Source organism: Odontomachus brunneus, unplaced genomic scaffold (genome assembly GCF_010583005.1).
Source record: "Odontomachus brunneus isolate Ranch 3 - 2012 unplaced genomic scaffold, Obru_v1 Obru_scaffold_007, whole genome shotgun sequence".
NCBI classification, from domain to species: Eukaryota; Metazoa; Arthropoda; class Insecta; order Hymenoptera; family Formicidae; genus Odontomachus; species Odontomachus brunneus.
The window spans coordinates 2,759,567-2,773,173 of NW_022639457.1; the positions used below are offsets into that span (position 1 = coordinate 2,759,567).

Sequence of the window (13,607 nt, forward strand, 5' to 3'; positions counted from 1 at the left end):
CTCTCTCTCTCTCTCTCTCTCTCTCTCTCTCTCTCTCTCTCTCTCTCTCTAGTCGTATTCGCGTGTTGGATATCGGGTCGTGCAATTTATAATCTGAAGTGTACTCGAGCGGCCGGCGGGAGCACATTTTACGCGTCACGATCTAATTTCGTATGAATTTACTCTCCAATTAATGCCGCGGCCTCATTGTGTCGTCGATCGAGCGTTAATTTTTTGTTTCTCTTTCGGTAATCGGCGATCTACCGTTTCTGTCGGGCCGGCGAACCGCCACCGGTGCGAGCGTCGCTCCGCGATTTTCAATGTGCAAGTCCGTGTCGAAATTTTAGCCCTATTTTCGCGACCTGAACTTTCTAACATCCGTAGCTGAATCCGCATATACGCAACATCCGGAAAATGCAGGATCAAGATGCGCGTCGAAATTATGTCGATTTCGGCGAACTTGGTCCGCTTGAAATACGCGAAAACGCGTAGCGTGGAAGAATCAGGCGCTCATGACGAAATGACGAGAGGAAGTGTGTCATATAAAAGTTCGGAACCCCCGAGGTTGAAGTAACCCCTTGTTCGACGAAATCTCGGCCGTCGACTCCGTCGAGTAATCACGGGACTCTAAAAATCATTGACACTCGCGTGGGACCACCCGCGTCGCGTCGGTTCCGCCAAAGAGAGTCCCCCCTCAGTCTCGAGTGTTTAAAGACTGGAACAACACATACCTGGAGAGACCCAGGCCGCCTCGACCGGTGCGAGAGTCACGGTGTTTGCACAGAATTAGTGGAATAGCGACTCTCGGTGGAAACACCGAGTAGTGGAAATGTGGCAGTCGCACGGAAGAGGACAAAGAAAGAAACGACTCGGGAAAACTGAGAAGGCACGCTGTTTCGGGGACTCTCACGATCGTGTCGACTCAACTCGACAAATCCTACAAATAGACGCGCGGAGAACTATCGACTCGGGAACTATCATCGGTGCCTTCGCGTTTTGGTGGAGGGCGAATCGAGACGATGAATTGCTCAGGGCCGGTTTTTCAATAGCAATTTAAACTTGGATTCAAGATTAAACTCTATTCTAACCATGCGTTTGTTTTGTTTAAACAGAGTTTAAGTTGAAATCTAAGTTTAAACTATCATTGAAAAACCGGGCCTCAAAGAAACTCATCAGAAAAGCCCGTAAGAGTCAAACGCTGGTCAAAATGTCTGAGTTAATAAATTATCTATAGCGAAAATATATTTTCTGCAACGAAGAAAGTTGCTTTGCAGGTGAATCTTAACGAAGATATCGAGTTGGGCTCTTACACACGGTAGACGCAGAAACGCAAGCGTGCCAATTAAAATGATAAAAATACAACTAGTTAGTCTGAGTCAAGAGCTAATAGCTAGCTAATGCAAGCTGAATAAACTTTTCTAGCTCGTCGCTAACCCGTCTTGGCCGATTATTCGCTGAAATATAGAATCGAATTTACGATTTAACCATTGCATATCAAATATGATGGAGTAATGGATGGCGCTGCCTATTCCAAAACACATAGCCTAGCTACTGTATCGCCATTAATATTTTAAAATTTGATAGAAACTCACATATACAAAACGGAGGCTACGTTAATTTTATAAAATCTCAAAAAACTTGAGCGTGACATGCACATTATTTCCTGAAGGAAAGGCTAACAACAAAGTGTTTGTTGTAATTTTTCATCTCATAACATTATAATTTTATTGTAATTTTAAAATTCGGTAGAACACACACACAAAACGGAGGCTACGTTAATTTTATAAAATCTCAAAAGACGTTAATTTTATAAAAGCTCAAAATTGAGCGTGACATGATTTGGCTAACAACCAAGTGTTTGTTGTAATTTTTCATCTCATAACACTGTAATATCGTTTGTTCAATCAGCTAACTTACTTATCTAGCCAATAGGAGAAACGAGCGTTACATTGCTGGTTAGTAGTAACGTTAGATCCAAATTTCTCTCGTGGCTAGACAATGACGAGGTTTCATTTTTACTAGGAAAATACGCAAACCAAATTAATGTACACAAAAAAAGAAAAGTTGTTTAAATTGCCCTCGTTCAGTATACTCTCTCTTTCTCTCTCTCTCTCTCTCTCTCTCTCTCTCTGTTTATCTTTCTCTTTTTTCTACATATGTAACATAATCAACACGGTGGTGGACTCAATTTCGCGACGCAAAGAATTTGCTGCGTCACGCAGAGGTCTCGGTTGCCGCTCCAGAGAACTCTTTAAAGTGAACGAGGGTTACGCTATTACAATAGCTAATGCGGCAAAACGAACGTCGAGCAGGGGTGGATATTGATTGTCGGTTTTCATTCGGATTGATTCGGACAAGCGTGAAGGACCGATGCGTGACCCCGGGCGCAGCAAAAACCCGTTTGATCTCTGCCACGTACTTTCGTACTTCGTTAGGTAATACTTCCGCGGCACACGCGTCGGTGTGCGTCTCGCAATTATTCGCGTTCATCGAGCGATTATTGCTGCCGGCCAAGCGGTCGTTTTAATTCGCGGAAAACGATAATTAGGCGTTAATCGTTCTCTTTTTTCTTCCCTCCCAACCCTCCCGCTACGGCTGAGCTGGTCGCGGAATTCTGCTGTTGTATAATTAGTGAAGGAAAGGTTGCAACATTTGCTTCTTTTCAATGAGTTTTGCACCAACACATCTAATAGGAGAACTCGCGTGTGTGTTGTTTAATAATTCTCAAGGGATGAATTTTTTCTTTTGCTGCTTCAATAACGTCTTGACAGAGCTCATTAGTCTTTCTTATCGTTCGCATCGTATTTAGATATACACTATGACTTGATTATTCAGCTAATCCGTCACTTTGACAGCTTGACGTATCATATCAGAGAATATACCCTTAGAGAGCCACCAAAGCGGGACGTAGTGACGAAAGGATCGAGTCAGTCTCAGAACGTTGCGCGACGAAACTCTTCTCGTCCTCGACTCGAGTCCTCGAGTTATCACGGCATGGAATTGCTCTTCTTGTTTCAGGTGTGGTTCAAGAATCGCCGCGCCAAGTGGCGGAAGCAGAAGCGCGAGGAGCAGGATCGTCTGCGGAAGCTGCAACTGGAGCAGCGTCAACGCAACGACGACGGCGGCGGCGGCGGCGGCGGCGGCGCCGCGGCGACTGTGATGGTGAACGACCGTTTGAGCCTGAGCAGGCAGCAGCAGCAGAAGCTCGAGCAGGACACGGACAGTTCCGATCTCGAGGTGGCGTAGTCGCGGCCAGATGAGTGGGCGAGTCCTTTCATCGACAGTCGACGGGCAGGAGGAGGAGAAGCAGATGCTCGAGGACGATGGGATGGGCGGCCCGACGCTTTCGCGCTCTCCTCGACCACGGGGCATGTATATACGTAATTCACTTGTAAATATTATTGTAAATATGAGTAACGATGGATGTGTACAATACCGAAATAAATTATTGCATCGAAGTACGAGAGGCTGCACGACGTTTGACCTCCCTGCGCGCGAAGAGACGTTGCTCTGAAGAGATTTTATATATTTTACTTCGTTGCTAAAGCGAGCGAAGCGATGTCTCGGGACGACTTTAATTCGCGTGAAATATCCCGTGTGTACACTCAGAGAAAGCTGATGGCGACTATACAGGTGACAGCTGCAGGGATTTTGTATGTAGAATTAATGTACATAGTTTGATCAACCATCCTGCAGTTGTTGCAACAACTAACTGTATCATAAATATGTAGCTCTCACGACCATTCAGTTCTCGTTGCAGGATGGTTTATCAAACTATATACTTTAATTCTATGTGTACACAAAACTCTTGCAGTTGCTACCTGTATAGTTGCCGTGTCTTTTTCTCCGAATGTACACATCCCAGCTCTTTTTCGCAGACTTTCAAGTTGAATTTTTCAGTTGAACGCGTTATCATGGGTCTCCTTTTTACTCCTTTTTCATTTCACTCGAGTTAGCGATCCTACGTTAACGAGGAATCAATTTCGAAGAATAGAAGTTACAGGGAACAATCCATTAGACGCTGCAAAACGCTTAAAAAGAAGCCATAATTACTGCGCTTCAAAGTATTTGTCTAACGAATCGCGCCCCGAGTTGGCTTCTTGGACAGGCGGATGTAGACCGACTCTTCCGGAAGTTTTCATTCGGCATCATCACGATGTCCGTCTTCCACCTTCGCGCTACAAACTTGATCGATGCTTCGATTAAAATTTGTCCTATGTTTCAATCGTTCCAATTCAATAAAATCACATCGAACCGACATCGAAAAACGGATAAACTTGTATGCAGCGAGATGTGTCTATAAAAATTGTCCCCGATTTTGAATCTGACGGCAGATTCCCGTCAACCACTTCGCTCTCGCCCCGCTGTATGTAGCGCAATCGATTCTCCTCGTTACGAGTACTTCCATCGACAGTCAACACGAAATTGTCACGGGAGAGCGGCGTGCGTGACGGCAAGTGTCCGTTTAAATCGCGAGAAATTTAAATCCCGTGACACTACTGTCGCCGCGCTTATTGTTATTGCTGGCGCGCAACTCGGTTTTGCAACAATATTTTCTTATTGAAATCGCTTCGCTGTTGTGGAAAATACATTCTCGTTTATATAAACGTTTACACGCGGCTCCGATTCCTCCGCGCATAAATATTAAAGCTCCGTCGATCGTTTAGGAATTTCAAAATGGTCACGTTGGCGAACTGCGCCGGCCCGCCGCGGGTGTACGACTGGGGGAATTCACAGAGTCAGTTGTAACAAGAAACAGTTGCTTATACACACGTACGCGCACATGCACGCGCAAGTGTCTGTGTGTCCGGCGATATAAATTTTATTTAGAATTATAGCCAGGCGCGCAAGAGACCTTTTCCCGCTGAATTTCGTCGTTGAATTTTGAGCATGTTCCTCGCGATTATTGCAGTTGTCGCGCGCGACGTCGATTGTTTATACATGCAATCGTTTCCCTCCTCTTCTCTCTGCATCTCTCTGTTCTTCCTCTTGTCGACAGCGCGCTCTTCCCTGACGCACAAATTAACGATTCTACGTTAACGAAGAGTCAATTCGGAGGATAAAAGGCACAGAGGGAGTATCGTTCTCACCACGCGATTGTATTAAAGACGCGAGGATGTTAACCTCTCAGGCTCGTATTAATAGTCATCACTTGAGACGAGTCTCAGGTGAGCTACTCAGATTTCAATTCAGAGTCAGATGAGAGCTGTTGAGTCGCGATCACAGATACAAATGTCACAATGTATATCGCAATACAACTGGAAGACTTGGATCTGACTCGGAATAAAAATCTGAATGTCTCCGCGAGTTTCAAGCGACAACCGTTAATACGCACCTTAGACAGGCAAATATAGACCGGAGCGTTTGCGCGGACGTTTGCTCCTGGTCTTGGCGCGACCACCAAACGCGGCGTCCACTTCGACGACCTTGAGGATCTCGATTGGGTTCAGGGTGAAGCGGCTGCGGTCGGGCGAGCCGACGGTCGCCACCAGCACCGTCACGAATCTACGGAACGACGTGGCTCTCATCAAGTACGCCGCGCCGCGGCCGTGCTGGAAGAGCGGCGGGCCGAAGGAGTTCACGTCGCACATATAGTACGCGCCGCAGAACCTGAAGAGGCCCAGGCAGGCGCTCTCGCAGGTCAGGACGCCAAACAGATACCCGGCGAACAGGCGTTCCAGTGATCGCCACAGACACTCGCCCGATTTAGCGTAAAGTCTGCCGTGGACGGACGGCAACATCCGGGCCTCGAACACGATCCCGCCGATCTCGAAGTGGTCGCTCAGGTACCTGCTCCAGCAGCCCACGTGCGCGTATTCCCTAGTACTGGCCTTGCGCTCGGCCTCGAGCTTGCTCTGCATGTAATAACGGTCCCCGCACATGACCACTACGTCGAGGATCTTCGGGCTCCAGTACTCGGGCGCCATGATCCTCGTCATGCCGGCGCACACCACGTAACAGGCGTACGTCTGCATGCCCCGGCTCGCCTCGTCGAACATGCAGTCGCTCGCGTGTATCTCGCCCCACAGTGAGAAGAGCCTATTGAACTCCTCCACGTAGTAGTGGTGCCACCTCTTTTTCCCGCCGTCGCTCTCCGCGACTTTGACCGATCTGCATTTCCGGTTGCTGGCCGAGCACTTGCTCCAAGTCACTCGGAAGCGCTTCAGCCACGCGACTTTCTCCCTCGCCACCTTGGAAACCTCGTCCACCTCTTCTCGATCCGTCACGTCCTCTACGTCGCTGAGGACGTCGAGAGGATCCGACGGACACTCGTCGACACGCCGCAGCGGTCTGGGCGCGCCGCGCTGCAGCAGCTTCAAGTTGTGCAGCTGGCAGCAGTGGAAGACCACGTGGAAGATCTGAATGTCGAAGGTGTCTCTCTCGGATTGATCTGTCGACCGCGGGGCCTCGTATGCGTAGGCTCTCAGTATGAGGATCATCAAATGCCTACGTAAAGAGTCTTTGGAGCAAAACTTGACGATACAGGCGCGACCTTCGTCGTCCCACAGGCCGAATTCGTCACAGCGGAAGGGATTGTACAGGTACCAGAAGAGACCGTCTTGCCAGAAGGCCAAAGAGAATCTAGTCGTACGAAGGATGCAGTTGCGATATCGCGCGGGCAGTTTGTCGAACCACTGCTCGACTTCTCGCGTCTCCTCGTGCACCGGCATCCACGTCGAGTCTGTGATCTTTCGGCAGCCGAGTTCCACCCTGACCTTCAGCGGGTCTTTCCTCGGCAGCGTGATCTGCCTCTTGAAACCGCTTCCCACGTACTTCCAACCAACCCCTCGCGCCACCGGCACATCCTTCATCTCCCGAATCAGTTCAAGCTCCACGCTATACTTGTAATTGTATACGACGACGTCGTCGAAGCGTTGCTTCTTTCTCACGTTGATCGCGCCAACGTGGGTGTAAAGTGTCCAGGCGTGGTCGTAGATGTAGTCGATATTGGCGCCCCACGCGTACCTGTATCTTGTACGCAAAAACGCGACACAACGATAATGTCAAAATTTCCTCAGTGTTTTACACGCGCCAGCTCTGTCCTTGACAAATTTTTAGGTTGAATTCTCAAGTTGAATTTTTAAGCTGAATTTTTAAGTTGAACGTTCAAATAACGGAGAAAGCTTTTGATTCAAGTGGACCGAATTTTAGTGGAATTAATTTTTTCAAATTAATGTAAAATTTTTCGAAATTGAAACACTGCTTCTGTTCTACTTCGACACTTCTCGGAATGCATCTCGATACCTAAGCTGAGTTTTCGCCAAGAGAGCCACGAGCGCTTGATAGAGGCAGAACTTCCAAGTGTTCCTGCGTTCTCGCAACGGGCTCAGTTCCGGCAGGTGCATGCCTTTCAAGCCGTGAAGGATCACGTTGGCGTATACGCGTTTACCTTGCGGATCCCCTGCCGCCAACTCCACGAGAACGTAATCGCCGTCCACAAGACCGGGGCGTTCGCCGGCTGCGCGATCCACCATGAGATTCGACTTCAGCACCGGGCAAGGGACCGGCGCTCGAACGTGGCCAAGCTCCTTGCGATTAGCAAGGTCGCTCCTATGTTGGCGTAGGAGAAGCTCGTCCTCCTCGTCAAGCCGCTGTTCGCAAGGGAACGTGTCCCTTCGCTTTCTCCTCCCTTCCTTCTTCCGCAACTCGCCCAGCAAATCTCGCGTAGTGCATGGCCAAACATCGGACCATTCTCCACTTCCGGTTCTCGACGATAGCCTTCCTCCCCTTTTCCGGAATAGACTTGCCTAGCCGGGAGATCGTAAATCCACTTACGAGTGTTGTGATCAAGTAAACAGAGATAAGTAAGACACAATCTAATCGACGTAATGATTTGGGAAAATGTTGTGTTCTTCAAGTTGCTTATAGTGAAATCCCACTCAAGCGAAAATTCATTCAAAGCGAATGCCGTTCAAGATTACAAGAGTGAATATTTAATTCTAACATCCAAACAAATGTAATCTCATCATTAGCGAAATCTTTTCATACATGCCTTCAGAAGGATTGTTCTAAAACCAAAATAAAAATACCCTAAGTATACTATCGTTCCTCCTCACAATGAGAGAGAACAAAAAATGTAACTAAATAATCTAGCTAAACTAGGAAATCTCTAACTAAAGTTATAGATATTTTTGGCCCCGACCATGTTTTTTAATTGTTCTAACACAAAGTGGAAGTAGTAACATATATAAAGTTATTGTCAATAACATTATAGAAAAATTTAATAAAGAAATAGTTTTCTGTCAATCATAATTTATAATAATTCTTTATATGATTATAGTTACAAATACCAAAAATTTTTTCTCAGTATACTAGAAGAAAAATACTCTTTAATTTGACAAGAATTTGCGCTTAGAATATGAAATTACAAAAGATAGCGTCTTGCAAGATTGCATCTTTCTTTTACATAAATTAAAATAAAAGATTGCGTCTTTCTTTTGAATATTGAAATATTTTGATTTTAGAAAAATCTTCTTGAGACTATAACATAAGAACACTCAGCTAATTTCTGATTTGTACAAATGAGTGTTTTAGTCGATCAAAGTGCATTTGATCAAATACAAAATACACCGGATACACTCCCAAATTTTTAGTGAAATATTCACTCGGCAATTCATAGTGGAGAATTCACTCTGCAGAAGTGAGAAATAATTCCACTGACTCGACTGTCGCTCTATTTTTCATTAGAAGAAATTCAGAGAGTTTAATTAAAGCCCTTATTGCGCTTGCAAAGACGCAACAAAGACGGAATCATCCGATTGATCGCGATGAAGTCGCGAATAATTCGCGAACGGGACGTCATCCTGTCGTTATTTCGTCGTCTGACTAACCGACTGTCTTGATCTCATACTCCTCCAGATCGGCGTTCTCCTGCATCGATCTAGCCCGACGGCTGTCCCAGCGACTCGACGCCCGAGTCGAAAGCCGCCGAGCGGAAAACACTCGCGCGGAGGAAATGTCCCGTCCGCGATTTCCACGCGAGGCAGCCTCGGCACATCGGCCGGCGTCTTCCACTTCTCGGGGACGTCCTCTCGCTCCGACTTGTCCCGTAATTCCGCGTATCTACACAGAAAAGAAAGATTTGCTAATATATAGACAACCAAAAATATTAGCTGCAAGAGCAAATTTTCTTGCTTTCATAGCAAAGTTATTAAAATTTGTTCCTGCAGCTAATATCTTTAGTTGTCTATATATTAACAAATCTTTTTTTCCGTGTAGGCGAGTTTTTCCCCATGCCAATTTTCACCGACTGTCGCGCAAGACGAGCGTCGTGGGATCGTCAGAGAAAGAAAGAGGCGCTTTCGTCTCCCTTACGATTTCATGTAGATGCGCCAAAGCGACTCTCCCTCGCGGACGTGTCTCTCCGTCCGGAACCTCTTCTTCTTCCTTCGCGTTCTCCCGACCTCATCTCGCCTCGCATCTCTTTCCGCGCCATCACCGGACACGACGTCTCCGGCACTCTCATACTTGACCGTGGCGTCGTCGGTCGTCGCGTCCGCCGTGACGTCCTCCATAAATTCGCTCGTCCCCGTCTCCTCCTCGGCTTCCGTTTCCGCCATGCTCGCGGAAGACTATGAGGTTTGTCGATTAGGACGATCTCACGGGGCGATTTACATGGCGGCTGTGTAGCATTGCGCGAGTAGGAAGTATTTCGAAAGTCGTTAGAGTAAGAGAAGGAGAGAGAAGAGAGAGACTTATAATTTCATTGCTCGTCTTGACAGTCCCCTTGAGCCGGTTATGCACTGGTCTCTTAATTAATGATCAGAAATGACGTGTACTGCATACACGTGAACGGTACAAAAAAGATCGTGAATGATTAACGATGACGTGTGGGGCAACGCATTTTCACGTTGACAACTTTCACCTAACCCTCTGTGCGAACGCGTGCGAATTTTGCTCCTTAACGCGTCCAAATGAACATCTACTCTGAGGCTACGTTTCGTTATTCGCTGCCGGAGTGTTGACAAGAAGGTCTGTTCTTCTCAGCTGAACTGGTGCAAAACAAAATATGCTTGTCTCACTCTAACTCATTGCGTGCCGGTGTGCGCCAGTTCAGACAGTTCAGCTAAGAAGAACAGAGTTTCTTACAAGTGTAACTTTCTTACAAGTGTACAGATTACACACATCCACGTTAACTTGGCGCGTTTGATACGCGCAAATAACAGTTCACGGTATATTGCAATTATGAATTCGCGACAACGCGTGCGTAGGACGATTCCGCGGGTTACGAAGGCGCGGTTGTTTGTTTTTTCGAGATCCTTTAATAAGAGATCGGACACCGTCGCCTGTAGATACTAGATTCGCCATGTTTTGGTTCAAACCGAAAGTATACTTATCTCACTTTAACTTATTGCACCGGTTCAGCAGTGCAGCCAGTGCAGCCAGTGCAGTTGAAAAGAACAGACCAATGCTTGTGTTGTCATTCAGCTAATGATCCTAATCGGAAGCGTGTCCCAAACATGGCGCAGTCAATCAAAACGTTGACATATGGTGCCCGATCTCTTATTACAGGATCTCTATTTTTTCGCGCTCCGACGGAATTCTCTGTCGTTTATCTCGACAGGAATAGTTACGCTATTCACAGCGGTAATCCGAATTCGAAGTGGTAGGAAGCAGAAACAAACACTTGAGACAGAGAAAGGGAGAAATGGCGGGAGAGACAGAAAGAGAGAAAGAGAGAGAGAGTAAAAGACGGAGACAGAGCGGTCGGTTCGAATTTGTATAGACCCTCGGAAGACCATAGCGGGACAGACTCCTCGAACACGGATGGCTTCCTGAAGCTGAAAAAATACAGGCCCGCGGCAGAGAACGAGAAGGGGGCGGCGCTCCGTCGATTTACCGCGTTTCGTTCTACGATTTTGTAATTATTTTGCCGCGAGGCAGACGAAGCCGTAGGAGTGGCAAGCAATCTCGGCGCGCGAAGCCCGCCGGTGACGCAAGATTTTCAAAGTGTTTATAAAATTACGGGCGCGGGCGATACCGCGCGACCGAAATAACGCGAAACCGTACAGCGGCCGGGCCGCGGTATTCAAATCATTATTGGATTTGGGAGCCCCGCGTGTGCACGGATGACGAACAAATAAATCGTATTTCAAATGCCACAAAGTCGGCTGATTTCGCAATCGCCGTGAAGAGCGCGCGATCCGCTCTCTCTCTCTCTCTCTCTGTGCGCAAATATAACCGAAATTCATTACACAGCATCACTTCGTGAGCGCATGCATGCGTGCAAGCAAGTTGAACATTGTCGGTTCCGACTGCAATTCGATTAATGCCGTCTTTGGAGAATGCAGTCGCGAATGTATTCGTCTAGTTAGACGAAATCGTCTAAAAGGTAAGAGTACCAGTTCTCCCAGACACGTACCTCTCTAATCCTGGACATTCTTATCACTTTAGTTTTCGGATACAGATATTTAAACTCTCAACATGTAGAATACATGTGTACATATTTTATACGTTGAAAATTTCAACATTCATATTTAAAGACTGATAGTGGTCGATAAATAACCTGGCCGGTTTTGTATTTATCTGAGTAAAGTCAGAGAGCGTAATTTGTTTGCAAGAATAGCTCATTCGTGGTGTGTTAGTTATCGATGAATTACGAATGTTAATTAATTAACACTCACAGATTTTTTCTTTCCTTCAAGTTTGTTATTTTGACAGAAACATTTTTCTTTAATAAACTTGATTATGCTATATGTTAAAATCTACCATGATTCAAAGACTCGCTTTTCTTGTTAACATTAATGTGGCTTTAAGAAAAGTCGTTTTTTAATATATATTTTAAAAGAATTTAAAACGATATTGCACTTCAAAGTGCACATAAAATGCACTTCAATATTGCACATAAAAAATATTAAGTTATTAAGAATTGATATATTAAACATATAACACATTAAAACATCACGAAAATAACATTTCGGTGAAATATTAATTTTACATTGAAGTAACAGTCAAAAATGGCTAACGCATGAAGATTTTAACATTTGTGCGCAAGATTCCTAACTGTGTATTCTGTATGTTGTGTTTCGGGAGTTTAATTATTCATATCTGAAAACCAAAATAATAAGTACGTGCAGGATTGGACGTGTGAGAAAATTGTCATCAAAGATGTTGATCGTATTATCGCGTATGCTTGTGTCACGTAGACTCGCGTTACTCATTGCGCACACATGCGACACTCTGAGACACGGGCGTTGTGAGTAGCGCGAAAACGGGTGAAACGTTATCCGCAATAAAAATCACTTACACCCACCGGAGCGTTACACGTTAGCCGGGAAAAACGGCTAACAACTTGTAAAAACTGAAGAAAAATACGTATCGTTGTGCGTTGCGCCGCTGCTAACGTGCGGGCGCGCGCGCTCCGAAATTAATATCCGCGGCTTTTGTTCGCGCTATTTGCAAGTTTGTGCTTTCCCGTGGCGGCCAAACGTGGCAGTTTTACGCCGTGAGAGCGCGCCGTAGAGTTTTTAACGTTAATGAAATGACAAATGTATGTGTGTGAGGTGCGGACCGGCGTGCGAAGGGAGGTGTTCCGTTCGCGCGCAGAGCTGAAACGCCGTGTGCATTACGGTATCTCGGACCCTTTCGAGATGGGACTCGCGCGTATCACGCGATTTTTCGCGTGATTCGATCGGAGAGCCCGCCGCCAAGGCGGCATCTCATGGGAATCGCGGCGTCGCACGAGATCGAAGTGGAATTCGAGGCCGGAATCAACCCGACATCGGCCGCCAGCCAGCGTTCGCCGGGAGAAGTTTTCCGCGGCCGGGAATCGAAGATCAAGACAATTCCCGCTGAAAATTTAATGCAAAGCTCACGGAGACACTCGCAGAGAGACGTAAACTCGTCGGGAAGACGGATTGATTGCTTGCGCGCCGCGGCTAAACCTCCGGAGCACACACATAAATGAATTATCGCGATCGATCATCGCAGGCCGGTCTTTCCCCCTTCCCCCCTCTCTCTCTCTCTCTTGCTCTTTCCAGCCAACTCTCGCGCCGGGAACTTCGGCAACGATTCGAGGATTCGCAAAGTTCCCCGAGTCGACGCGACTCAAAGCCGAAATAATCTTTGATGCATCGCGAAGAAAGATTATCACACCTGCCCGGTTGATTGGTTATGGAGATTGCAACCGAGGGATTGGATATTAACGAGTGATGGTCATTCTCTTCAGAAATAAAGAAATCAATCTAAAACCCGTACCTGACCGCTGATTCTCAGTGGACCAATCATAATGAAGCGGCAGTCGGGTCGACCTGTTCAGTCGGTAGTTTGACAGTCGGGTTTTAAGGGGAAGAGGAAGGGGGAGAGAGGCCCGCTGGCAAGGTTTGTGTCGTTAAAATTGCCATTTGATTAATTTACACATGTGTAATGTAATATGCACAGCGAGACAGATATTGTCCCCTCTCTGGATATCAGTAAACCTGATTGATATTATTACTAGGATCGCGTGTATTGCTGCGGCGGAAATTTCGGGGGACGCGGTAGTGTGGTGTGAGAATCATCCCGGGGGGTGAAGAGGAACGAAGCGGATTGCCTGCGCGCATAACATGTACACGCACGTTTGGGTATAATATGTAGTTGTTTCAGAAGGAGGAACGCGCGCGGGGCCGAGGGGGAGAGGGGGAGGGGGG

General features: G+C 46.7%; 2 protein-coding genes across 3 annotated transcripts in view; one reads left to right on the forward strand and one right to left on the reverse strand.

Annotated features, from left to right (window-relative positions):
* Window positions 1-3,440, forward strand: part of LOC116853898 (homeobox protein goosecoid) — an 8,753-nt gene extending 5,313 nt beyond the window's left edge. The window contains exon 3 of the mRNA XM_032835228.1: window positions 2,998-3,440. Within this exon, the coding sequence (XP_032691119.1) occupies window positions 2,998-3,225 (228 nt within the window). The 3' untranslated portion in view covers window positions 3,226-3,440. The remainder of the gene's footprint in view (window positions 1-2,997) is intronic.
* Window positions 3,400-10,229, reverse strand: LOC116853889. 2 transcript variants are annotated; one of them, XR_004380047.1, is made up of 5 exons: window positions 9,295-10,229; window positions 8,811-9,042; window positions 7,225-7,727; window positions 5,070-6,951; window positions 3,400-4,989 (listed from the first exon to the last, which is right to left on the reverse strand). XR_004380047.1 is itself a non-coding variant. In XM_032835205.1 (4 exons), the coding sequence occupies exons 1-4, from the start codon at window positions 9,537-9,539 to the stop codon at window positions 5,316-5,318; spliced, it is 2,616 nt and encodes an 871-aa protein (XP_032691096.1). In that variant the 5' UTR covers window positions 9,540-10,229; the 3' UTR covers window positions 3,400-5,315. The 2 variants fall into 2 exon arrangements, 1 of the variants encoding a protein (XP_032691096.1); XM_032835205.1 differs by having other exon boundaries at window positions 3,400-6,951.
* Between the last annotated feature and the right edge of the window lie 3,378 nt (window positions 10,230-13,607).

Coding starts and splice junctions, on each gene's coding strand:
- LOC116853889 (XM_032835205.1), bottom strand. CDS start 9,539: ATGGCGGAAACGGAAGCCGAGGAGGAGACGGGGACGAGCGAATTTATG. Junction 9,043..9,294: donor TGGCGCATCTACATGAAATC/GTAAGGGAGACG, acceptor TTTTCTGTGTAG/ATACGCGGAATTACGGGACA. Junction 7,728..8,810: donor GTATGAGATCAAGACAGTCG/GTTAGTCAGACG, acceptor TCTCCCGGCTAG/GCAAGTCTATTCCGGAAAAG.